The sequence below is a fragment of the Oncorhynchus mykiss genome, chromosome 15 (assembly GCF_057628025.1).
Source record: "Oncorhynchus mykiss isolate SJ-2025 chromosome 15, ASM5762802v1, whole genome shotgun sequence".
NCBI lineage: Eukaryota > Metazoa > Chordata > Actinopteri > Salmoniformes > Salmonidae > Oncorhynchus > Oncorhynchus mykiss.
In genome coordinates, this window is record NC_143036.1 from 53,721,133 (window position 1) to 53,746,901 (window position 25,769).

Genomic DNA, 25,769 nt, shown 5'->3' on the forward strand with positions numbered 1-25,769 from the left:
TCCAGAGGCGCAGTACCCTCATTGCCACGGTAACCTCCCGCCCTTAAAGGGGCAGCTGAACATTTTTGTCTCAGAGATATTTTGGTTATTGAGTAATATACCAATTCACTTCTTACTAGTAATACCTGTATTGTTTTAGAAACATTACAAAGCGTGCTCATCCGTTTCGAAAAAATTATTATGGTGAAAAAAATCTGAGTGTCTGGTAGATTTTTAAATAAAAAAAAGTTAGTTTCAGGCCCTGATGACAACAGTCTCTACGAAAATGGTGAAAATGGTTTCACTCTGACCCTGGGATGTCACCGTAACAGTATTAACTGACAGGCATAGGCCACGGCAAGCCAGCCCGTAACTATGACAACGTCAGGTCAGGGACGTTTGTTGTATCACAGCTTCCCCCACAGTGACAATAATGTGACAAGCATTGGTGACAGCAGTGTCTTCCGCCCACACGATCAGTTAAGCTGTCGCAGTCACAATAACACACCCACGTATATTCAAACCCCCACACCAATATGCACACACACTCGCTCGCGCACACACACTTGACTCACCACGTCGATCTCAGTGTTCGAGTGTCCCATGTTACAGACGATACAGCCATTCTTCATACGGTCCAAGTACTCTCTCACCACCACATTCTTATTTCCTGGAGGAGAGGGAACATCATAAACATACCATCAATTTGACACTCATCACGTTCACTACTGTACACTGAAACGTCAGAGAAATTCATAAGTGGGCAGAGGAGAGAGGTGAACACTACCAATAACTCTTACTGGGTCGATACATGCTGAATGATGTTTAGCTCACTTCAAAAAGGAATCATGTTGCTGTACACACTACACAAATGATGCTTGGAATAAATCTCCTGAACTAGATTTAAAATATATATTGTAAAAAAAATATTTAAAAAATAAATCTACTCAAAATAGCGCCTCACATCCACTCTCCTTATAGACCTACTGTATGAATTAGTGTCTAAATTGCATTGCACACCACTAAGTCTGAGTGTGTGTGCACGTGCGTGTCTTGTGTGCACACTCATGCACACTCGCGTGAGTGTTTACGGCCGTCTGTCCCTTTTCAATTAACGTGGATGAGGAACTGCAGCTTGTCAATAGGCTTCATGCTTAATTGACTAGGGAGGCATGCAGTTTGTCGCAATGAACTCTTCACTCAATCTGCAAGTGGAGCGCAAACGGACTGGCTACACACATGGCTGCCAGGTCGGAGTGATTGAGACAACTTCTGTAATGTCTCAAGTGGTCACCAACCTTGTGGTCACCAACCTTGATCACTTGATCATCTGAGTCAAAATGCAAGCCAGTATTATAAAAAAAAAAAAAAAAAAAATATATTATATATATATATATATATATATATATATATATATATATATATATATATATATATATATATATATATATATATATATATATATATATATATATATATATATGTATTTTTTTTTTAAAAATGTGACTTCAAAATGTAAGCCTACTCAACATTAACCAATTAAAACATTTCTGTAGTAATGAGGTTTGTGGAGTAGATTATAGGGCGAATACATTATCACTGCATATTGGCGATTCTTGAATTGCCCTGCCAATGCTGTTCTTCTCAGACCATTGTGAAATGATATTTACAAATTGGAGGTGCATGGCCACACTGGTAATAGATCATTTGTTGTACTACTTGTTAGGAACAGAACTGGACTGACGGCCTGCATCTGATGGTCAATCTGAGGGGAGGGAAGGAGCAGTGGTGAGGCTGCCTCTCACCCAACTCACCGTCCCTCCTCTTTCCCTCCTCTGAGAAAAGGGGACAGCGGAGGACGCAACTCAACGCCGCGCTGCATTATATCTGCCTCATGCACCAATTCATGTTGTTACTCCTATGACCAGAGAAAGTGAAATATTCCTCGACATTAAAAAAAAGACACAAGCTGCTAATAATAACAGCGCAAACTTATCGGAACACTTTGCTACTCATTCATTAACAGCTGCAGTGCTGGTTGCAGCGTGAGTGGAAGTAGGAAGAATGTTCAAAACATTTAGAATCCATAAAATGGGCAAAGTGTTGACAGGGTTGAATAACAAGTTCAAACATACAGCTCTCTGCTGTATTCGTTGAGTCTCTCTCTAGTCATGGGTTTAAAAGTTTAGAAAGGCTTCTTTTTTTTTTTTACAGTCTATGGCTCCAGGAAACTGCGCAAACACACAGTGATCTGAGCCATCTGATTGCACCTATAGGCTTACCGCTTGCTATTTGATTTGCTCTCTGGGCCTTCTGGGTAGGCAGAGTTCTACTTTCAGACACATGAAATGGGAACAGAATGGGAACAATTTTGCCTTCCCGGCACTAGGTCTGCTGAATCAAGTGCACCTGCCGCCAACAGCTCGAAATGATTTATAGGAACGCAAGGATTTCTCATAGTTTTTTTTTTTACAGAAATGTTTGGTGACTAGGAATGCCTTGGAGATGGAGATGGACCGGTTGTTGACCACTGGTCAATACCCTACTACCTAGTCACCCTCTAGACTGCTGGGGGAGAGAGAGTGTGCGTGTGTGTGTGTGTGTGTGTGTGTGTGTGAATAGAATGGTGCAGGCTGAATCAGTCAAGCGGGTAAAGCAGTAGGGAGAAGGTGGTTGTTGTTGCTATGCCCATGCTGGAAAGGATGGGGGTATAGTGGTTCTCAACCACAAATGTGATTTTACAACGTGGCCATCTAGTGCTGACTGAGGGGACAAGGGAGAGGTGTTCACCTGTGCAAGTGATGACAATGTCCACTTGTCTGATCACTTCATTCAGCTTCACCAGTCTGAAGCCATCCATGCTGAACAGGGACGGGAAACAAACGCGTTACTTCCTCGTTCACCCTGCTGACATTGGCCGATCAGCTCATGTGCCAGGCTCTGATTGGCTGAACTTACCAGGCCTGCAAGGCACAGATGGGGTCGATCTCTGTGACGTACACGATGGAGCCCATGGCCTTGAGAGCAGCACAGCAGCCCTTCCCCACCTATGGATACACAAATAAAACACACACATGAGTATAGGACTGAGGGAGGCTCTACTATAGACATGGATGGTAAACAGTTTCCTCTGGTGGCCCATTTTGATATAATAAGGTGTTCAGATCGCCAGCAGCATCAAATCCTGCATCCCACTGCCGGCTTTCCTCTGAAGCTAAGCAGGATTGGTCCTGGTCGGTCGCTGCTGGAAGTGGAGTTAGCAGGCCAGTAGGATGCATTGGGGACATTTCCCTGTGTAGGGAAATGTAGGGACCAGGTCTTCTGGATGAGCCGTTAAACGGGCGTCCTGACTCTCTGTGGTCACTAAACATCCCATGGCATTTATCGTAAGAGTAGGGGTCCTGGATAAAAAATCTCAATCTGGCCCTCAGACCATCACGGCCACCTAATCAACCCCAGCTTCCGATTGGCTCATTCATCCCCCTCCTCTCCCCTGTAACTATTCCCCAGGTGGTTGCTGTAAATGAGAACGTGTTCTCAGTCAACTTACCTGGTAAAATAAGGGTTCAAAAATGAGAAGTGCACCATATACAGTAGGGCTGGGAAATTCCAGGCACCTCATGACACAACGTTATCGCGGTGCTTAGGTGCCGATCCTATACGTATTACAGTATGATGTTCCAAACATATTGCTCACCAAATGTCTGCTGCAGAGAGACGAGAGAGCGTGAGAAAGCTAGTTTTGATCAGTCAGGGAAATAAAAGTGCTGAAAACACATTGGCTCCGTTTAAAAAGGAGAAAAACAGCAGAGTTTTGGTGCAGGTGCAGCCAACGCTACCTACAGTAGCAAAAACATTATTGTATTATTTTAGCGATACTTGGGACTCAAATATCAATATAATATCGTCCACAAATAATATAGCGATATACAACTATAGATGCACCCCCCCCATCACTAATTCACAGTAGGTAAGACAAGACTTACCTCTCCATATCCACACACCACCACCTGCTTTCCCCCAAACATTACATCAGTGGTCCTCTTCAGGCTGGGGGGAGAGCGAAGAAACACAAAATCACCAGCCCTTAGCATGACAAACGTTTAAGTCGCCCACAAGAACGAAGTAATCTTCCGCTGTGTCTCTGCTTTGAACGGGCATGCCGGAGTTGTCCTACCCGTCCAGGATGGACTCCCTGCAGCAGTAGAGGTTGTCAAACTTCTGCTTGGTCACAGAGTCGTTGACATTCATGGCCGGGACACACAGCTTCCCCGCCTTGGACAGCTGGTACAGCCTACACAGAGAGCAGCAACAAGAGGGGAGCATCATTATAAAGCAGTAAAAACTGACAGTACCCGTTATGGCCACTAGATGGAGACATGTCCATAGAAGATAGACCACCGACTTCGAAACAAAACCCCTGACGGAAGGGGAATCTTACTGGCAAAAAAAAAACACTTTTTTTTCTCTTCAGTCTAGACAATGAGTCAACGTATAATGAAGTCGCGTGCGAGCAGTGATCCACCCACCGGTGTACTCCAGTGACGCTCTCCTCCACGATGCCTTTGATCTTCTTGAACATGTTGGGGTATTTCTTATAGATCCAGTGGGTCAGGTCTCCGCCGTCATCCAGGATCTGGAACAGGGGGGACACAACGCGTGTCTTTCTGACTGATCGGGATAAACGACGACGCCATTCACACCGCAACAAAAGTCTGCTACTGAGAGACGGCGTTTGACGGGGGGACAGACACGTACCATGTTGGGCTGCCAGCCCTCCAGGTTGACGCAGCGGTCGATGCACCACCAGAAATCATCCTCCGACTCGCCCTTCCACGCGAACACAGAGAACCCTGAGAGAGAGAGAGAGATATATGATGGGCACTGAGAGAGCCAGCGGTCGTGAAAGAGAAAGACGCTCAAATGAAGCGGCCCGGTTCACACTCACCGCCCTCGGCCAGAGCTGCCGCCACCTCGTTCTGAGTGGAGTAGATGTTACAGGCAGCCCACCTGCACTGAGCCCCCAGGGCAGTCAGTGTCTCCATCAACACCTGCGCGACACACACAGACCAGACCGCGCGTTCAGTTAGGATACAGACAGCGGAGACGTTCGTGTTCAAAGCAAAGTCCTGCCTCTGAAAGAAGTGTACAGCTGGCTTAAGACGAGTAACATTCAGTATGCCTGCGAGTCGTGGTTTTCTGAGCAGAAGCTGCAGACTCACAAGTGGACTGAGCGGTGGATGGTGGCGTGCGTGTGCGCGTGTAACTCACGGCTGTTTGAGCTGTGATGTGGGTGCAGCCCACTACTTTGGCTCCAGCCAGAGGCTTCTCTCCCTGGGCTCTCTTCCTCAGGGCCATGAGGGCTGGCATCTCTGTGAGGAGGAGACAAGGGTGTGAGGAGGGTTATTTTAGACCCAACGTTACAACAACATTACTACAAAACCATTGGTCCCATTTCAAAACTTTTAAAAAAGGCGTTCCTCTCTGTATAATCTTTAAAATGCAAAAAAAATAATAATAATCTTTATAATTCTTTAAAAATAAATGGTTAATCAAAGTTATCTGGCAAACGTGCTTTGGGAACACTCCCAGATGGTGGAATCTTTTCCCTCTGGTTTCTGTTGCCCTGTCACCTAGATGTTCAGAGCTCGGGCCGTGTGTGATACGGCCTACCGGGCTAGGGCTGAGAGGTCAGCTGTATAGCGACTTATAAAAGTTGAAAGTGCTGTAGCCCGCAGTACAGACCGCGTTAGGGCTGTCTGGGGTCAGTTGTACAGACAGAGTCAGAGCAATGCAGCCCCCCCCCCCCCCCCCTTGCTGTTGATCTCACAGGCTGGGAACATACGGCCACTGAGCACACGGCCCTGGAGGAGATGGGCCGTCAGCATGGCACACACACACATCCAACACAGACGCACAATCACACACGCTCTCGCACCATCAGAGAATCACAGTCTCTCTCGCTCAGTCTCTCACGCACACATCTCGTCCCTAGCCCACCTTGGCACACATCTCGTCCCTAGCCCACCTTGGCACACATCTCGTCCCTAGCCCACCTTGGCACACATCTCGTCCCTAGCCCACCTTGGCACACATCTCGTCCCTAGCCCACCTTGGCACACATCTCGTCCCTAGCCCACATCTCGTCCCTAGCCCACCTTGGCACACATCTCGTCCCTAGCCCACCTTGCCACATATCGTCCCTAGCCCACCTTGGCACACATCGTCCCTAGCCCACCTTGGCACACATCGTCCCTAGCCCACCTTGGCACACATCGTCCCTAGCCCACCTTGGCACACATCGTCCCTAGCCCACCTTGGCACACATCGTCCCTAGCCCACCTTGGCACACATCATCCCTAGCCCACCTTGGCACACATCATCCCTAGCCCACCTTGGCACACATCATCCCTAGCCCACCATGGCACACATCGTCCCTAGCCCACCTTGCCACACATCATCCCTAGCCCACCTTGCCACACATCATCCCTAGCCCACCTTGCCACACATCATCCCTAGCCCACCTTGCCACATATCATCCCTAGCCCACCTTGCCACACATCGTCCCTAGCCCACCTTGCCACACATCATTCCTAGCCCACCTTGCCACACATCGTCCCTAGCCCACCTTGCCACACATCGTCCCTAGCCCACCTTGCCACACATCGTCCCTAGCCCACCTTGCCACACATCGTCCCTAGCCCACCTTGCCACACATCATCCCTAGCCCACCTTGCCACACATCGTCCCTAGCCCACCTTGGCACACATCGTCCCTAGCCCACCTTGCCACACATCGTCCCTAGCCCACCTTGCCACACATCGTCCCTAGCCCACCTTGCCACATATCGTCCCTAGCCCACCTTGCCACATATCGTCCCTAGCCCACCTTGCCACATATCGTCCCTAGCCCACCTTGCCACACATCATTCCTAGCCCACCTTGCCGCACATCATCCCTAGCCCACCTTGCCACACATCGTCCCTAGCCCACCTTGCCACACATCGTCCCTAGCCCACCTTGCCACACATCGTCCCTAGCCCACCTTGCCACACATCATTCCTAGCCCACCTTGCCACACATCATCCCTAGCCCACCTTGCCACACATCATTCCTAGCCCACCTTGCCACACATCATCCCTAGCCCACCTTGCCACACATCATTCCTAGCCCACCTTGCTCAGCGATCTCGATCTCCCGGCGTCCGAAGTCGGCCTGCTTGATGTTCTTGATGCAGAAGTCTCCGTTGCCCTTGGAGTTCTTCTGCTGCTTGTCCCGAGGAGAAGTCTCATCGTCAGAGCTGTCTGTGTACGACGCAGCTAAAAGAGAGAGGGGTCAGAGGAGAGGGGTCAGAGGAGAGGGGTCAGAGGAGAGGGCCCGACAACACGTCTACGCACAGTCAACAGCAGCACACGAGCTGCACACACGCCCACACACTCACCACGTCCTCGGGATATAGACGTTAAACTAACAACACACGTAACATGACCATACACTAGGCCACAATCTACTCTGACGTCCAAAACAACTGCATAGCTCACATTATGAGCTACATCTGGGGACTGAGCCCCAGGGCAGAATACACCTGCACAGCATGGCCGTCTACATGCTCGGTACGGTTTGATCCTAGCAGAACTTGGCTAGGTGAAGTGAACATCTGTGCCTCGCATGCTCCCTTAAAAGACCTAGTCTTGAAAAACAAGAAATATAGCGGCAATGGTACTGTTTGTCCATCTTGAGACGCCGTAGCCAGTGTACACTTCCTCAAAATAGTCTGAATTAGTCTAAGATGATTCGAATGACTCGTCGAATGACCGCAAACACTTAATTGAAGAATCCCTACGGTTGAGCAATCACCGACGAAGGGCCGTAGACGTCGGCTACCGGACGCCAGCGTGGCTCGAGAAAAAAATGTGCGCGCGAACAACCGAAAAAAAAAAAACACAAAAAAAAAAACAATGCTGAAGACCAATACAAAACAAAATATCATAATATATCTACGAACTGCTTCGGATGGGAAGCATGCGGACGCCTTAAGCCGAATTACAGCTCTCTCACCGTGTGCGTGCGTTCAAGCCCCCGGGCTGGGACAATAAGGCTGGGACAGAGAGCACGTGAGAGAGAAAGAGAGGAATGAGAGAGAAGGGTCAGTGGGAACAGTCGGGACTCTGGCTCTGTTCACTCTTTCTTTCTGTGGGAATAGTTACAGCAACCACAGAGTTGAGGATTACAGTACAGGGGATCAGGAAAGAGAGGGAGAGCGGAAGAGAGAAAGAGAAAGGGGTGAGAGTGGGGGGGGGCAGAATGCAATGAGGTACAGCGAGAGGACAAAGAAGAAAGGAGGGAGAGAGGACTTTTGAGGCACTTGGGTCGAAGCGGACGGTGAGTGTCTGTGCGTGACATTCAAAAAGACGAGGGACAGCCAGGTAGGCTGAGAGTGACATCTCTTCACAAGTGGCAGAATGAGAGGCCACAGTCACACCAGGGACGTGGCATTTCACACTTCTCTCCTGACAAACATGTCTCCCTACCAGATTAACTCTGGTTGTAAAGCAAGGGTCACACCCTTTTCATGACACGCAGGACAGACAGGCCCCTCCTCGTTCTACTACAGAGCCATTCCCAACGCGTCAGTGGAAATGTCACCTCTCCTCTCTCTTTCTCCCTCCCTCTTCCTTTTTTTCTCCCTCTCTCTTGAAAAGGGGCCTCCAGGAGCCCTGGGAACAACCAGGAGTGGGACAACCAGGTGACCATGACTACTAGTATCGTGGGAACGTTGCCTCTCCTCTAGCTTTCTCTCCCCCCTGTCTTTTATGGACCCCCAACCTTACTTATAATTATTTATTTTTTAACATCTTACACTGGCCTGCCTGCCCAGAAAAAAATACTGAGCTCAAATTTTCACAAGGACATTGGTGTGTGTGTGTGTGTGTGTGTGTGTCTGCAAGTTATTATTCACTGGAACACAGCATTAGAAACTAGAGAGAACACTAGCAGCTCTCTGTGGACTGTATCGTCTCTTCTTAATCCAGTTATACGTTACGGAGAACAGTCCTGCTCCCTACCTGTCTGGGAATAGACTGGATACTGTACATGGGCTGTGATTCCAGTTAGGCACAGGGGGTGTGGGGGCTTGTGAGTGTGTCAGATGTGGGTGCGCATGCCAGGTGTGTGTGTGTATTCTCGGTACCTGAGCCGTAGCTGTCTGTGGAGGACTGGGAGATGGATCGGGACAGAGAGCGGCGGCCGATTTTGGTGGGACGTTTGTTGAACTCTTGTTTCTGGTCCGCAAACTGGATCTGCTGGCAGAGATGGGAGGAATGAGACCACAACGCCCACACAGGCACCAACGTTCCAACCTCCAACACCAAGTCAAAAACAAAAAACTCCTTCCCCGATAAGACGTTTCCCCTTGTTGGCCCCCTGTGTATCCTGAAGGAAGTATCAGATGGGTATATCCTAAGCAATGAGATAACCGTAGCACTCAAGGCCTTGTAGCGTTTCCAACATTTATCCACATCAGGTTCTTGTAAGATCTATAAGGGGCGTGGGGGGGGATCAAGTGTCCACGGGTCAGGGGCCAGTGATTGATTTTGCACAACAGTTCATCCCTAAGGTCTGAATTGAGCCGAGTCAGCTCACCACGAGACTCTATTCACAGTGAGAACAACCACTGGTTTAAAAAAAACGCAATTTATCACATTATGTAAGACCTACATGGCCAGAGCCAGGGAGGCAGCTTTGGTTAGGATGGAATACGCTGCTGGTAATATTGACGGATTACTCACTGGTGTCATATAACAGGCAACGAGGACACAACTTAAATGGGAGAGAAAAAAATTGAAAAAAATGATGCGACCATGATAAAAAAAAAATCTGTTCAAATCACCACAAATATGAGCCCGGGAGACTTCACAGATAAAAATAGGATTTTTGCAGCACCAAAATAATAGAAAACCTTAACTACATTAACAGAAACATTTGTCTTTAATCCTATCTGGTTTTCCAACCACCTGGACTACACTGCAATGCGCGCAAACATTCAAGCTTCTCATTCGGAGTGCAACAACAAAGCGCAAACAGTCGAACGAGTGTGTGTGTGTGTGTGTGTGTGTGTGCGCGCGCATAAATCGCTGACACAGGACACAGTCACTGAAATAAGCCCCCTCCCAGAGAGTCTGATGCACATCCAGAGTACGAGACGCGTCTGTTCACCTCTCCATACAGGAACTACGGTGTGACCACTGAAAGAGAGAGGGAGTGGGAGTGACTCATGGTTGTGCAATCTGAATGTGACACCACCAACCAGGCAGATTGATTCTGAGTCACGAGGCAGACAAAGGTCTTGCATACTCACGATAGAGAGCCGTCCCGTCCCCCCCTCCAAGAGTATCCACTTGGTTCCCTCATCATGGCTTCCTTCCCCTTCGCTCAGAGGGAGAAGCATGGCTGGTGGTAATGCTTTCTAATTGGATCCACATTAGCGGTTGCAGAAGCAACCATGCAGGGTACTGACCAAATGTATATACACAGTCCTCAAATATCTCTCGCTCTCCTTCTCCCTTACACACCCACAATACAGTGCTCGGACACAAGTCTGCGTCTGCCAACCAAATACATGTAAAACAAGTGGGAAAAGTCACCAGGCAATGAGGCCCAAGACAATGAGATCCACAAACACCTGTACACACACGTAGATTGAATTTCATTCATCTTCTACCGAAGCCTGTCAAGTCCCAACCTAATCCATCCTCCTCCTCCCATCTTACCTTTCTCCTACTGGGTTCACCTCCAGTGTCTTCATCCTTCTTCTTCGACAACATGACTCAGTGGACTGCTGTGAGGTGAGAAACTGTGTTTGGACTAGAGGGGGGTGGGCCTGGAAAACTAGCAGTTGTGGGCCTGGTCCATTTATACCCTCTCTTTACCAGGCAGCTTTACCCCCCGATCCAGCTCCAACTGGTCCGGACAGTCACCCATGTGCTGTGCCTCAGAAACAATGCAGAATTGTTCCCCACTTTTGTTTTTCCCTCTCCTCTCTCTCTACTTGTTTAATTGTTAATTGTTCACAGGCTGGATTGGATTGGGGATTCTTTATCACAGCCAACAACTCTGTGACCCTGAATGGCTCTTGGCTGAGGGACTATTGAGGTCACCCACAGTAGACCGGTGGACCCAGGGAGAAATGGTAGGAAGGAGGATTGCAGGCGGTGTTACTTCAGAATCAGAGGGATCAAGACAGCGGGTTCTGCCAAGGAGAGACCCTGGGCTGCCACCACTGGGACAGACAATAGAGACTTTGTGTAAGTGATTAGGCCCATTTTGTTTGCGTGAGACCAAGGCTGCTGAACTAGAAAATATTGTAGACTAGAAGAAATATAGACATACAGGATCTCTATGGTGGCAGTTTACAACAACCAATGCCCACTTGCCCAACAGTGAGAGATCACATAACATCAAAGGTTTGGCTTCATTTTTTACCAAAGATTTTCACCTGTCACATGGTTTAATCAAAGTTCAAACCAAAAGGTCAACGAGGGGCATCAGGAAACTGATTTCAAACCATCCGACTTGGTCCTTATGCCAGATCGTCATGCTAGTGTGTGACGGAAACAGACTGCTTGGACATGTGCCTCCTGACCTTATGAGTGTCCGGAGCAAACTCTGCGACAGCCGACACACACACACACACACACACACACATACACCTGGGTCTAAGAGGTTTCATAGGGCAGGAGGAGAGGACCCAGGGTCAGTAAACAAGGCATTGATCCAACAGTCTTAAATCGAGGCTTCAGACCTGGGCAAACAGACACAGTGGCTGACTGATGACACATTCCTGGAGAGCTAACTGTGTTGGTTATCAATGGGAGATAAGAGTGCCAAGAACGAAGAACGCGGCAATTGATCATTTCCATTTCGTAATATGGCGTTAGACTAGGTCAGCACCTGAATAAAAAGGGAGGCTGACATGCATGATCACTGTTCGTACATTCAATGAACGCATGAGCAACCACAGGATCATGAATGAGCTCCATTCAGAACGCTGACATCCATCCACCTCTACATTGAGGATACTGTTGTTATTGCGGGGAATGTGAATGGATGTTACGCGACTCAAATCAACTCGTTTCCTCAAATGACCCTATGTCGCTCTAAAAGCCTATTCGTGCTTGATCCGAAAATTTGGCTGGCGGCTTCGTACGGGGGGGGGGGGGGGGTTGATGTGATTGCGGAGCCTCCAGATGCATGCAGAGGCCAAATCAATCTCCGTACCGCGTCGCCGCACGCCTCTCAAATGTTGTAACAGCGCGGAGGGCTTCGTATAGCGGTGTGAACACAAACTCACTTCCTTGACAACTACCTCCACAATAGCTCTGCTCAGCTAAGCACAAGAAGTATGAAAGCCCTGACGTCTGCGGAGGCTGCGTCACAGTAAATGTTGTATGGTCACTTCAGACGAATGCTTGACCACGCAGAGCCATTAAAAGGCAGGCCTGCGTGCACAGTGCTCACAGCTGCACGCATAGCATTAGCTAACATGTGAGTGAGAGATGAAGGTTATGCAAGAAAGACAGGGGAGGGAGGGGGAGGAGCACAGACTGCTAGCAGTACAGGGTAACTGCCTGCCCTATAGCAGCATTCTGGCCCTGCACTAGGATTACCTAACCCGGTTAAACCAGACTGAACGCTGTGCCCACCGTTGTAGTGAACAGGAGAACGCGGGGGAAACAGCGTGGATTATCAGCAGAGCATGATGAATGAACTACCGTTCTAGAAAACTGGTTAGCCTACATTTCCTGCGGACCAGTGACACACACAGATCACAGAGCAGAGGGAGGAGCTGTTCAAACAGATGACAGGAAACTATTATTGACTGTAGCGAGGAAGACCATTCATCTTGATCACTGACAAAGAGGGCAACCGTGTGGATCTCTCCCCAATGCGGCTAAGGCAATGCCTCATAGCCAGGCCTAACTGTCCATATTAGTGCATGAAACAGATACATCGGATTAATCCTTTTCTATACCACCAGTAATGACGGAAGTAGGATTGGGCTGGACCAATCCCGCATCCAGGATGAGACAGGTCAGAGATCACAGCCTTGTGGCGCACCACCAATGCTGCATAGTAGTGAATACTAGCCTTCTCTGTCCCTGCATCCTACTGCAGTCGGCATTAAAGGCATTAACCTCGCAGCACTGCACAGCACCACAGCCACATAATACATACATTATGCATGTTCAGTGATTGCGAGGCTAATGAGATGTAAATAATAGATGCTAACCCAACACACTGTCACCTCTCAATGGAGCTGGGCATGGCTAGTTGACTGTAGCCTAGAGAGAAACCAGGTCGAGGTTGGCCAGCCAACCAGGCAGAATCACAGGCACAAACATGGCCCAAACGACCATCCCGTGCCACATTTACAGTGTCTGGGGAGGACAGGTGCCCCCTCAGCCCAGACTGAGGTATCTGCAGTGGCAAGGTCGCGTCACCAGGTGGCAGTGTATTCGCTTGGCAAGGGGGGCTTTTGGTAGTTGTGCAACATGTCTGACTGGCCAAGACCACCAAAGGTGAGCTCTCATTATGCAATAAGGCCTGAGGAAGTGTGCTATATGGCTACGGGCTGTTCTTATGCATGAAGCAACGCGGAGTGCCTGGATACAGCCCTTAGCCGGGGTATATTGGCCATATACGACAAACCCCCAAGGAAGACTTATAGCTATTATGAACTGGTTACCAACGTAATTAGATCTGTTTTCATACCCATGGTATACGGTCTGATATACCACGGGTTTCAGCCAATAAGGGTTCAGGGCTGGAACCACCCGGTTTATAATTGTGGTTAGGTGTGTGTTTGTGTGTGTATGTATATTTTCAGCACCAGTTTATCAGATACACCCATCTAGTACTGGTTCGGACCCCACTGTAGCAATGAACGGATGCACCTGGTCAGCAACAATGTTCAGATATGCTGTGACTTTCAAACGTTGCTCAATTGGAATCAAGGGACCTAACGTGTGCAAGGAAGAAAGAAAAAAATACTCCACACACCATTACAACACCACCACCACTAGCCTGAACCGTTGACACCAGGCAGGATGGGTCCATGGACTCATGCTGCTTACGCCAAATCTTGACTCTGCCATCACCATGACGCAACAGGAACGGATTCGTCAGAACAGGCAATGTTTTTCCACTCCTCATATTGTCCGGTGTTGGTGATGGTGTTCCCCCTGGAGCCGCTTCCTCTTGTTTTTAGCTGATATGAGTGGACCCGGTGTGGTCGTCTGCTGCAATAGCCAATCCAAGACAAGGACCGACGAGTTGTGCGTTTCCCGAGATGCCATTCTGCGCCATTATTTGCAACATTCTTACCATTCTCCTTTGACCTCTCATCAACGAGCTGTTTTGGCCATCAGGACTGCTGCTGACTGGATGGTTGTGTTTGTAGCACCATTCTCGGTAAACCCTAGACACTGTCGTGCGTGAAAAGCCCAGGAGGCCGGCGGTTTCTGAGATACTGGAACCGGCACGCTTGCTACCGACCATCGCTCAAAGTAGCGTAGGTCACTTGTTTTGCCCATTCTAATGTTCAATTGAACAGTAACTGAATACCTCAATGCCTGTTTTATATAGCAAGCTACAGCCACGACTGTCTGTAGGAGCGAACCACTTTCGTGAATGTGTACCTAATAAATTGGCCACCGAGTGTATCTTAGTCATATTACTATAGTAGTATCCTGAGGCCGGCATGTGTGTTTGCTCCAGCTCCAGCCTCACTAGGGTCGGCTGCAGGGTAAGCTGTTCCAGGGCGAAGCCACAGAGCAGAGTGATACCCACTGAGCAACCAGCCACCATGGGGCCAATCTCTGGAAAGAGTTCCAGGAGAACTGCGAGTAGAGAGGCTTCAAACAGCACAAAGCAATAGGCTACAGTCACGAGGAAAACAAACAGGCACAGATGTGATCAGATCTGATACTGTGGAATCCACACCAGGCAGAGTCCATGGTTCAACAGAGAGAATGGAAACAAGACAGGGAGGGAGCTGCCGGAGACACATGGGACCAGTACAGGCCTGGGAGGATGATGAAGTGGGTGGGGTTATATCCTGCCTGTTTGGCCCTGTCAGGGGGTATCATCGAATGGGGCCACAGTGTCTCCTGACCCCTCCTGTCTCAGCCTCTAGTATTTATGCTGCTGTAGTTTATGTGTCGGGGGGCTAGGGTCAGTCTGTTATATCTGGAGTACTTCTCCTGTCTTATCTGGTGTCCTGTGTGAATTTAGGACCATGCCTCAGGACTACCTGGTCTGATGACTCCTTGCTGTCCCGAGTCCACCTGGCCGTGCTGCTGCTCCAGTTTCAACTGTTCTGCCTGCGGCTATGGGACCCTGACCTGTTCACCGGACGTGCTACCTGGCCCAGACCTGCTGTTTTCAATTCTCTAGAGAGAGCAGGAGCGGTAGAGATACTCTCAATGATCGGCTATGAAAAGCCAACTAACATTTACTCCTGAGGTGCTGACCTGTGGACCCTCGACAACAACTGTGGTTAATATTATTTAACCATGCAGGTCATTTATGAACATTTGAACATCTTGGCCATGTTCTGTTATAATCTCCACCCGGCACAGCCAGAAGAGGACTGGCCACCCCACATAGCCTGGTTCCCCTCTAGGGTTTCTTCCTGGGTTCTGGTCCTTCTAGGGAGTTTTTCCTAGCCTTCGTGCTTCTACACCTGCATTGCTTGCTGTTTGGGGTTTTAGGCTGGGTTTCTGTACAGCACTGAGATATCCGCTGATGTAAGAAGGGCTATATAAATACATTTGACTGATTGATTATTGGGTGGGTTGGAGAACTATGAGAAAAGGGAGAGGGAGCATGTGACAGAACGAGGACGAGGAAGAATGAATGGCCAGACAGGAAGAGGAATGAACCATTTGAGGGGGGGCGGAGGAGGTGAGTGAGAAAGTGAAAAATGAAAAGAAATAGGGGGGAGGTAGAGAAAGAGTGAGTCCAAGATAAATGCACTATAAGAATACGTATTACGACACCAGCCTGTTGAAACACTCTGTATATCAGTTGGAGGATGTGTGAGAGGCGTTTGAACTCTGTGCACTCTTTGTGCTGCCAACAGTAGCTACAGACTGTGCTCTACTCTGGCTGGAGGGCTCATAGCTGGATGGGGAGAAGAGGAGTCTCAGGCATGACTGCACATCAGCTGGATCAGACCAGGAAAGAGAGACAAACCCCTTGAAGCAATAAAGGGAGGCCAGGACATGTTGAGGGGAAATATTTGCACAATGTTAAGAAATGCCTTGTATTGGCACATTCATTGATTTGCTTTTCACACTATTGAATTGGTGCCTCTGGGGAAATTCAACAACGCTGACTGAGTACCTTTTTACTGGTTTCTAAGAGACTGTGTTTTGCTTTTTGTGTATTGATAGGTATATTGATGTGTATATTGATGGGTACAGTGTACAGTGGGGCAAAAAAGTATTTCGTCAGCCACCAATTGTGCAAGTTCTCCCACTTAAAAAGATGAGAGAGGCCTGTAATTTTCCTCATAGGTACACTTCAACTATGACAGACAAAATGAGATTTGCAGGATTTGAGTCCCTGGCGGCGTAGTGTGTTACTGATGGTAGGCTTTGTTACTTTGGTCCCAGCTCTGCATATCATTCACTAGGTCCCCCCGTGTGGTTCTGGGATTTTTGCTCCCCGTTCTTGTGATCATTTTGACCCCACGGGGTGAGATCTTGCGTGGAGCCCCAGATCGAGGAAGATTATCAGTGGTCTTGTATGTCTTCCATTTCCTAATAATTGCTCCCACAGTTGATTTCTTCAAACCAAGCTGCTTACCTATTGCAGATTCAGTCTTCCCAGCCTGGTGCAGGTCTACAATTTTGTTTCTGGTGTCCTTTGACAGCTCTTTGGTCTTGGCCATAGTGGAGTTTGGAGTGTGACTGTTTGAGGTTGTGGACAGGTGTCTTTTATACTGATAACAAGTTCAAACAGGTGCCATTAATACAGGTAACAAGTGGAGGACAGAGGAGCCTCTTAAATAAGAAGTTACAGGTCTGTGAGAGCCAGAAATCTTGCTTGTTTGTAGGTGACCAAATACTTATTTTCCACCATAATTTGCAAATAAATTCATAAAAAATCCTACAATGTGAATTTCTGGATTTTTCCCCCTCATTTTGTCTGTCATAGTTGAAGTGGGATCGCTCTGCCTCCGTTCTCGCTCTCCTCTTTCCCAGTCCACAAGACTTTCCTCATGGCGTCTTCTCCACTCCACAACGAAGGACTGTATTCAGTGGGCAAACACCAGTCCGGCTAAGTTCACTTCCAGTCTTCTTTACTCATCCACAACCAGAACTAACTATGCATTCAGAGAGAGGTACCACAAAACAATGCCCCCGGGAAGCATTGATATCAATAACGCACCGATCATTTTGGGCGGATGAAAATGATAAGCCTGCATGTGGAGCCCACACTGGCATGACATGCAATATGATTGAGTCAGTACAACGTGCTGCCCGGGGGGGGGGGGGGGGGGGGGTTTGAACACGGAGGAGCAGGTAACAGGAGCCTGGGAACTAGCCTACCCCACATTGGCAGACATGAGATGGGCTGGCTGCTCACTGCTTAGACACTGGTCTGCAGAGTGTGTTGGGGGCTGGAGTTGGATTATAGAACCGATTCATTCACGTCGCTTCTCAAAACACTTTTGAGAAGAGGCGCCTGCAATGTAATGATTGACTGCATGACGACTCGGCCCACTGAAACGGACCAGATCCTAAGACGCTGTCATTTAGCTATTATTGAGGGAGTGAGGCATTTAAAATATCTCCCAACATCCCTCTGCCAATATCCCCCTCCATATCACATTGCCAAGCTTAACAAACACGGGAAGACAAAAAGCCCAGTTACCACCCTCGGTGAAGAAGTTTGATCTTTCAAACATTGAGGCAATGAAAATGACCAGAGCAGAGCGCGGGATCGAACTGAACTGAGTGGACTTTGATGTGGTGGGGTTTTTCCGCTTCGGAGACACGAAGGTGAAGTCCGTTGACAAGCTAAAGGGAAGGGGAAACTCCCTAACAGAGTGTTAAGTAAACAGAGGACACTCCAATGGGCCGCCGCGGACGGTGACATGTCCTTGAGAGAGATGACATGGACTGATCGGTCTCTATGACGACATGGCACAGCCAGGCCTTGGGCCATGCCAACAGGAGCAGACAGGACAGGCCATTCCTACAGAGTACTTATCCTCTCAGAGAGCTCACAGGTCAGTTCTTTACAGCAGAGGAACATTCATGGAAGATACAGTAGAGGGGAGTGAGAGACAGAGAGAAAGCTTATTGTCTTTGATTCCAGGGGAGGGAGCATATCCCTCTGTGTGTGTGTGTGTGTGTGTGTGTGTGTGTGTGTGTGCGTGTGTGTGAGATCCATGCATGTGAAGTGTGCATACTCCATTGTGACCCTTGAGCTGTACAGAGACACATCTAGAGCAGGCCCTGTGTGTGTGCACTGAGCAGCAGCGACAGGGGTTGGAGCCTGGACTGCTACAATGTGGATGGTGGGGGACTAACAAATAAAACCAACCCAGTCTTAACTGGGCTATAAGAGGAAGTATGTGATTGAGCTGTGCTTTGGTTTTAAGAGATCCCCCCCAAAAATTGGTCTTTAGGACATGGGTTAACCTAGTATGGGTTAACCTAGTATTAGTGTGTGTAAAATAAGACTGCGGAAGGTAACGAAGGGTGAGATAATTAGGACTACTGAGAAGAGATTGTCGACACCATAAGCCTCTCTGGCACAGTTGAGGAGAGTCTTGGCAGGGTGGGCTGAGGACAGCCTGGCATGAGTGTCCCATTGTTCTCATCAGAACAGTCTTCAAAACGATTGAGCCAATCTGCCCCGTCCTGCCCATTTTAGCTGATACTGGTCAAAACTAACCATGATGCTACATCCCCCAGGAATATACCCATTAACTACAAGTTACTGAGTTTCCTTCAAGACAAACATCTCACCAACCTACTGCTGCAGACTCTTTCAGAGTCTTATCGGCGGTGGGTGTTGTGGTTAGAGAACCACAGCACAAACCTGATCAAACTAGGCTGTGTCAACTCATTCCGGGAACCTTCTGTTTTCTTCCTCAAAGTTGTACGTGGGATTCAGCAGCTTGGCACAATGTGCGCATCCAACAAGTCTGATGATCCAGTCATGACACGGGCCTCACCCCGGCTTGAGGACGTGAGATCTTGCACACTGTTTCTCTGAACAATGCCCATTATTCAAAGTAAATGGAGATGGGAAGGACACAGGGACAAGCTCAGAGGAAAATATAGCTTTGGGGCTTTCATTGAAAGGTCATACAGTACATCTCCATCTGTACTTGAGTTGAAATGATGCCCTCTATGATGAGCAGAGTTGATGTAATTATACATGCTTCAGCTCTGTGCATGCTCCACTTTTCCACAGATTCTCACAAATCTGCAGAGTTAAGTTACCCTGGTTAGTCTCCATTAGAATTGTGTTTCAAGAGACCCATGGTTCATGAAACCTGCAATCGTCATCCACCCAATAGTTCATTGACTTGAGTCAGTCAGTGCAAAAGAGACATGCAAACTGTTGCAAGGTTGTCAGTAGTCAGCCAAAGGAAGGATGGAAGTGTCTCTATAGGGGAGCAACTACATGCTGTTAATCCTCTCAGACCTCACTCCAACTCTCCTCACAGTGGAGCTGGCTACCCTCTCAGACCTCACTCCAACTCTCCTCACAGGGGAGCTGGCTACCCTCTCAGACCTCACTCCAACTCTCCTCACAGGGGAGCTGGCTACCCTCTCAGACCTCACTCCAACTCTCCTCACAGGGGAGCTGGCTACCCTCTCAGACCTCACTCCAACTCTCCTCACAGGGGAGCTGGCTACCCTCTCAGACCTCACTCCAACTCTCCTCACAGGGGAGCTGGCTACCCTCTCAGACCTCACTCCAACTCTCCTCACAGGGGAGCTGGCTACCCTCTCAGACCTCACTCCAACTCTCCTCACAGGGGAGCTGGCTACCCTCTCAGACCTCACTCCAACTCTCCTCACAGGGGAGCTGGCTACCCCTCAGACCTCACTCCAACTCTCCTCACAGGGGAGCTGGCTACCCTATCAGACCTCACTCCAACTCCCCTCACAGGGGAGCTGGCTACCCTCTCAGACCTCACTCCAACTGTCCTCACATGGGAACAAGTTCTGGGAACAGACCGTCCAGGAGTCAGATGCTTTGCTGTTAGCCGAGATAGAAAAATAACAAAAATAGAAAAAAAAACATTTTTAAAAATCAGGTCACTGTCACATGGTGGTGGCAGCCTTCGACAGCACAGAGATTGAAGGTCCCATTTGATGAATTCCGGTTCTAAATGCTTAACATAAACAAATGGACTGGCGAAAGATCGGGGTCAGGGATATAAAAAAATGGAGAAAAGATGAAATGGTGGTCAGGAGAAAAAAAGAGCACATCTCACTGCAGCGGTGAGGTCTGACACTACTAAATGGTATGACTCCAATTATAACAGACACACTCCACTTTGTGTCAACATCTCATGTTTCCATCCGCCAAGCCATATCACTGGCAAGACAGGGCAGGCACCAAACCAATCACTGGCTGGCAACATTTGTGACAGCGAGGTTAATGTCTGTCAGCAAACGGGGAAAACGGAGGAACAGGGCACCACAGACTACTCCATAGAGACCTGGTATTGAATAGCCTACTCAGCGATCCTGAAAAGACTACTTTCTATAAGCTAGTCTAGGCTTAACAGGACAAGAGCAGAGCACGGGCCATGTCAACAACTTAGTCTCAGACCGGAGTCCTTTTTAGGAGTGTAATTGAGGGAGAAACAAAGCTCCCCTTTGGGACCAGCTGGCCAGGGTGACAGGGCAGAGAACACCCACACACTGCCTGCTCCCCCTCCTCTCTGGGAGGGGAAAACACTGCTTACCCCTTACAAGAGGAAGTTCTTAGAATGTGACATTGTTCTAACAATATGGATCTCCAACGGGTAATAAGAAAGAGAATATAGAATATGTAGAATTTCTACGAGTCTGCGGGGTAAGCAGCAACTATTCACGGATCGCTGAGAGGAGGAACACGTCCTATATCTAATTTTTATTTTAGTCAGAATAATAAGCTGAGGCTCAAGGATACTGCTTACCCAAAGTGCTTTGTGTTTCCACGTACGTCATTCCCTGGTGCTTACCTAAAAAGCAGCAGCCCTCCTTTGCGCTACAGAACCTTCAGAGCAATCGAAGAGGCTGTTCTTGGAGCTCGCCCACTAACACGGCCTCATATACACACTCCTTCCCCTCATTCACTCCCTTCCGCCAGCCACGTCTCGCCTAACACGACAGACGAGCGAGAGGCCAGGCCACGCAGCAGTCTGCCCACTTTATCCAGCCCTGCTGTCACGGAGCAGCACTCCATTAGAGGACGACTGGATCAAAACAGACCCAGATAACGCAGGACAACGTGCCCCCTGATTATACTGAGACGAGATACAAATTACAAAAAAAAACAACAAAAAAAGTACATAGTGTGCTATTTAGAGAGACTAGATGTGGGGCTGAGTGAACAGATTTGTTAACAGAAATATCAAAAGCATAGCAGGCATAGCTCTGAAAATAAATGTTTTTGAGTGGAAAATCCTCAAGAAAAAACAAGATATGCTTGCAGCTACAAAATGAAAACAGTGTATCTGTCTTTTACACTTTACTTACCTTTAAAATATGGTTCTCACTTCAAATAAAAAAAGGCAAATACATTGCTTACTACAATTGACATTTGCAGGCCTAACACTATTTAGACTTTGGATTGGGGGGGGGGTTGAGTTTTGGAGGTTCAGGAGAAGATTCAACCGAGTGTCTACTAGGGGCTAATTTTGGCGTTTGGGACAGCTGGTCGGGAGGGTCTGGTTTTCTGCACTTATCAGCATATCAGACACCCATACAGTTAATCATTCTATTTCTTCTGTGAGCAGGACAGACAGACACTGACTGGGACAGTGAGAAAAATAAAGTTGAACGTTGAAATCCGGACAGACAGCCAGCGACTCACCCAGCTCAGCTACCATTTAGGAACAGCCAGCACCCCTATACCCTGAGAGAGCCTCCCTCTCCTTGCAGATCCGATAGAAGAAAGCCACACAATGACCATGCCATACAACCCCAAATGGAAAAAGACCACACAGTCCCAAGATTGGAACAGAGACAAGTGTTATATTAACAGTATCTTTGGGGTCCTAAATGGTGGGAGACTTGTCTGGCCTCCAGACCATTGAACCTAGGGGGTTTGTCCACGGCTAGGCAGATGAGATGGATAAGCCGACAGTCTGGCACTGCAGCACCGGTACATTTAAGTTCACTCTGATTTCTGGAGTTCGGAGCTGCTCGAAACCTCCATGCCAACGTCAACTTGGCTTGCGCTGCTGCGCGGGAATCACTGGCCACATTTCATCCATTCACCAAACTCTGAGCAATAATCCATTGGATGAATGGTGGAAAACGAGAGATCCAACAGGATCATCCCCGTCAATGACAGATTAGAAGAGGGTAGTCTACGCACACTGAACCATGCACACACACACACAGTGATGATGCAGAGAAGTGTCTCGTGCGCTCTTCCAATGGCTGCTGAGGAGGCTGGCGACGCGAGTCAGAGGAGAGTGCAGCGCCGCATGGCTGCCCTCGGGGGTGTGACGTAAGAAAAAACAAAAGCGGTGCCCAGCTGATTCATACTCACAGACAAGTGTCCCCATAAATAAAGGACAATTAAGACACATTCAGAAACGCATCCTTTAGCACATGAAGCACAGACAACTGCTCTAATGACCAGCAGTTGGCTTCGTTTCACCCATTTCAACATGTCGCCATGAAAACGGACTCGGAGACACTGACAATAAGCATCGGAGTCTCTGAAAGACCAAGCAGGGAAAGCCAAGGCAGGGATTGCATGTGGCTGCCTGCTACATTCAGGAGCAGATATACGTTTGAGTGAGACTCGATCGCTGCAAAAGGGGGCTTTCCCATAGCCGCACGCATATTGCCAACGCTCTAAAAGTCTATCAATTGATATGATAGACACAAAACATCATGAGAACAATGTTCCAACTCAACTGCTGGAGGGTCCTGTGTCACTTAGACAAAAAGGTCACTGTCCCAATCCCTCGGGGTCGTTTTGAGAATCCAATCAGTCTAACCAAACGTCCACTGACAGCGATACCACCAACCAATCTCAATGACTATTGATAATGGGATCTGGTGCTCTTCCATAATTTCCCTGGTCAGAGAAACACGATCAATATACTAGATTGCCCCGTTCCCCAAATCCCAGCCACACACTCATTGATGCGGCCTCTCCCTTCATTAGCTGAGTGTCTATTAATGCAGCCGGATTAATACTGCATTTATGCTTTTTTGTGAATAAAGCTTTTAAGGATTTAGGCGTTTTAGCTAAAAAAAATATATATAAAAAAACACACAAAAAACAATACTCAATGTCTAGTGGTCAGTGACATTTGCAGAAAAAGCAACAGGTGGCTAGGCCTGTATCTAGCCTAAACCTGAGTGATAGAAAAAAACATATACAGATGAGTTCCTCCCACAACAAAGCAAGGGAGGGGGAGCTGGGGATTGTGGAATTATATGTTTGTAAGAAGTGTTCTGAAAATAGCATTGTCTCAATGGAAATGTACAATTACATAAAACACACTGAGGGCGGTTAAGTCATTTTTAGGGTCATGCTATTCTGAGTCGGCACGGTTTAACTGCGACCGTGGAAGGAGTCCAACCATCTGTGAGCTCTGAAAAAAATTACAAAATGTCTGCTCATGCATTTGTCAGCCTGACCGTAATGTGGCTTCCCTCGCAAAAGTCAGTGGTTGTGTAATCTGGGCCGAAAAAAACAGGCGGTGGTCAGTGGAAGCAGGCGGTGTCAGAGGAAGGCCCTAAAAACTGCCTAAGAATCCAGCCACTGACTGTTCTCTTTGCTAGCGTGTGTATTATCTATCCTGTTGCCTAGTCACTTTACCCCTACCTAGGCTACATTTACATATCTACCTGCACATGGACTTTAGTCTACACCGGTTGTTTATGAAGGGGGACATCTAGTCTGTTGCACAACTGAATGCATTCAACCCGAATTGTGTCTTCCACATTTAACCCAACCCCTCTGAATCAAAGAGGTGCCGGGGGGGCTGCCTTAAAAAGACGGCCATGTCCCAGGGAGCATTTTTTGTTGGGGGTTAACTGCCTTGCAGATTTGGCAAATTTTTCCACCTTGCCGGCTCAGGATTCGAACCAGCGACCATTTGGCTACTGGCCCAATGCTCTTAACCGCTAGGCTACCTGCCACAACAGCTGTGAGGCGTCAGGATTCATGTATTACAACCCAACAGATGCCAATAGTCAAAGCCAGTGCAACAGAGGCTGCAGGTTGAACGCAATGCAGAGCTGATTGTAGAGTCAGGCTAATCCAGCTCATAGGAGTCCTCTACCCCTTCGCCACAGGAATGGTCTTTCCCAGTGCTGGATTAGCCTACCGCTGTTCGTGCCTTTTTAGCTCTGGCGGGGAGGAAACCGGGCAGAAAGAACAGTGCTTTTTCCTTTGTGAGGGGGGCCTTTTGTGATGCCACACTTTTTGAATACAATGCTGGCTCTTTGTACAGGGGCCTGGTGTCAGAGTCTGAACGGAATTCCTTCCCTGTGGGGAGGCCTTTGTCAGAGAGATGTACTGTCTGGGGTCTTTCCGATGAACACTCAGCACTCTGACGCCACCTAGCCCCCCTTCACTGGTTCTTCATCGTCCTACTCTTCAACGTCACCATTCAAAATGTTTACCTACTTCAGCTAATGGTTAGCTAACACATAACTGTCAGAATATTCTCAGTACACTTACCGGGGCTGTGGAACTTCAGAAGCTCCATCGGTTACATTTCTACCTGGGACGCTCTGAGCGTTTCACCTGACGGAACACACCCTCCGGGGCTACAGTACAAAGTGACGACAGGAAGGGAGAGGGTCTGAAGGTGGAACCCCAGACGCTGACACAAGGCCACACAAGAACCTGACACCTTTGTGAGAATGTGTGCCTGGCTGCAGCACAGAGATATCCCAGGCCAGATCGAGTTGTAATGCGCTCTAAATATCCTCTGTCCTTGTATGTGTGTGTGTGTGTGTGTGTGTGTGTCTCGGACTAATTTGGAGTAGCTAGCCTACATTTTTCATTTCCAAAGCTTATTTGTGTGAGAGAAAAATGACAAAACACGTGAGCCGAGTCCATTCAGGGTCTGGAGTCTAGCAGAGAGATTATTATCTAGCCGTGGTGCGAACAGCCAATTTCCCTGGTAATAAATCACAACACCACAGATGAAGGCAACGGAAGGTGCAGTAGCACTCCAGTATTGTGCCGTAATTACATTGTAAGGGAGAGTAAATTAACACCTTTCCAGCACACAATGACTATCAACCCACGGAAGTGCGGTAAGTCAGCAGAAACATCTTTGTTTGGTTTGGTTCACACTATTGTTTGCCTACAGCGGAAAACTGAGGCATCGAGAGAGTGGCGTGACATCAGGTGAACACAGCGTGAGTGAACGAGTGCGTGAGAAAACATCTCTAAGGCCATTAACAACCACTGCGATAATCAGTCGGAGACTCGAGTGCACTGATTGGGCACCATGCCAAAAACACACTCACATCCCTACGGAGTGTCCAAGGCAGGCTGAGAAACACA

The 25,769-nt window shown here is 48.3% G+C and overlaps 1 protein-coding gene across 3 annotated transcripts in view; it reads right to left on the bottom strand.

Annotated features, from left to right (window-relative positions):
* Positions 1-25,769, bottom strand: part of ahcyl2b (adenosylhomocysteinase like 2b) — a 46,294-nt gene that overhangs the window by 7,274 nt on the left and 13,251 nt on the right. For 2 of the 3 annotated variants that reach the window (XM_036944542.2, XM_036944543.2), the window contains exons 2-12: positions 9,169-9,277; positions 7,154-7,297; positions 5,251-5,351; positions 4,928-5,030; positions 4,738-4,832; positions 4,509-4,615; positions 4,157-4,273; positions 3,966-4,029; positions 2,938-3,026; positions 2,770-2,840; positions 555-649 (exon numbers count right to left, since the gene is read on the bottom strand). In XM_036944542.2, coding sequence (XP_036800437.1) covers positions 555-649; positions 2,770-2,840; positions 2,938-3,026; positions 3,966-4,029; positions 4,157-4,273; positions 4,509-4,615; positions 4,738-4,832; positions 4,928-5,030; positions 5,251-5,351; positions 7,154-7,297; positions 9,169-9,277 — 1,095 coding nt within the window. Of the gene's footprint in view, positions 1-554; positions 650-2,769; positions 2,841-2,937; positions 3,027-3,965; positions 4,030-4,156; positions 4,274-4,508; positions 4,616-4,737; positions 4,833-4,927; positions 5,031-5,250; positions 5,352-7,153; positions 7,298-9,168; positions 9,278-10,747; positions 10,982-25,769 lie in introns of those variants that run through there. The other variant, XM_036944544.2, reaches the window with a different exon arrangement.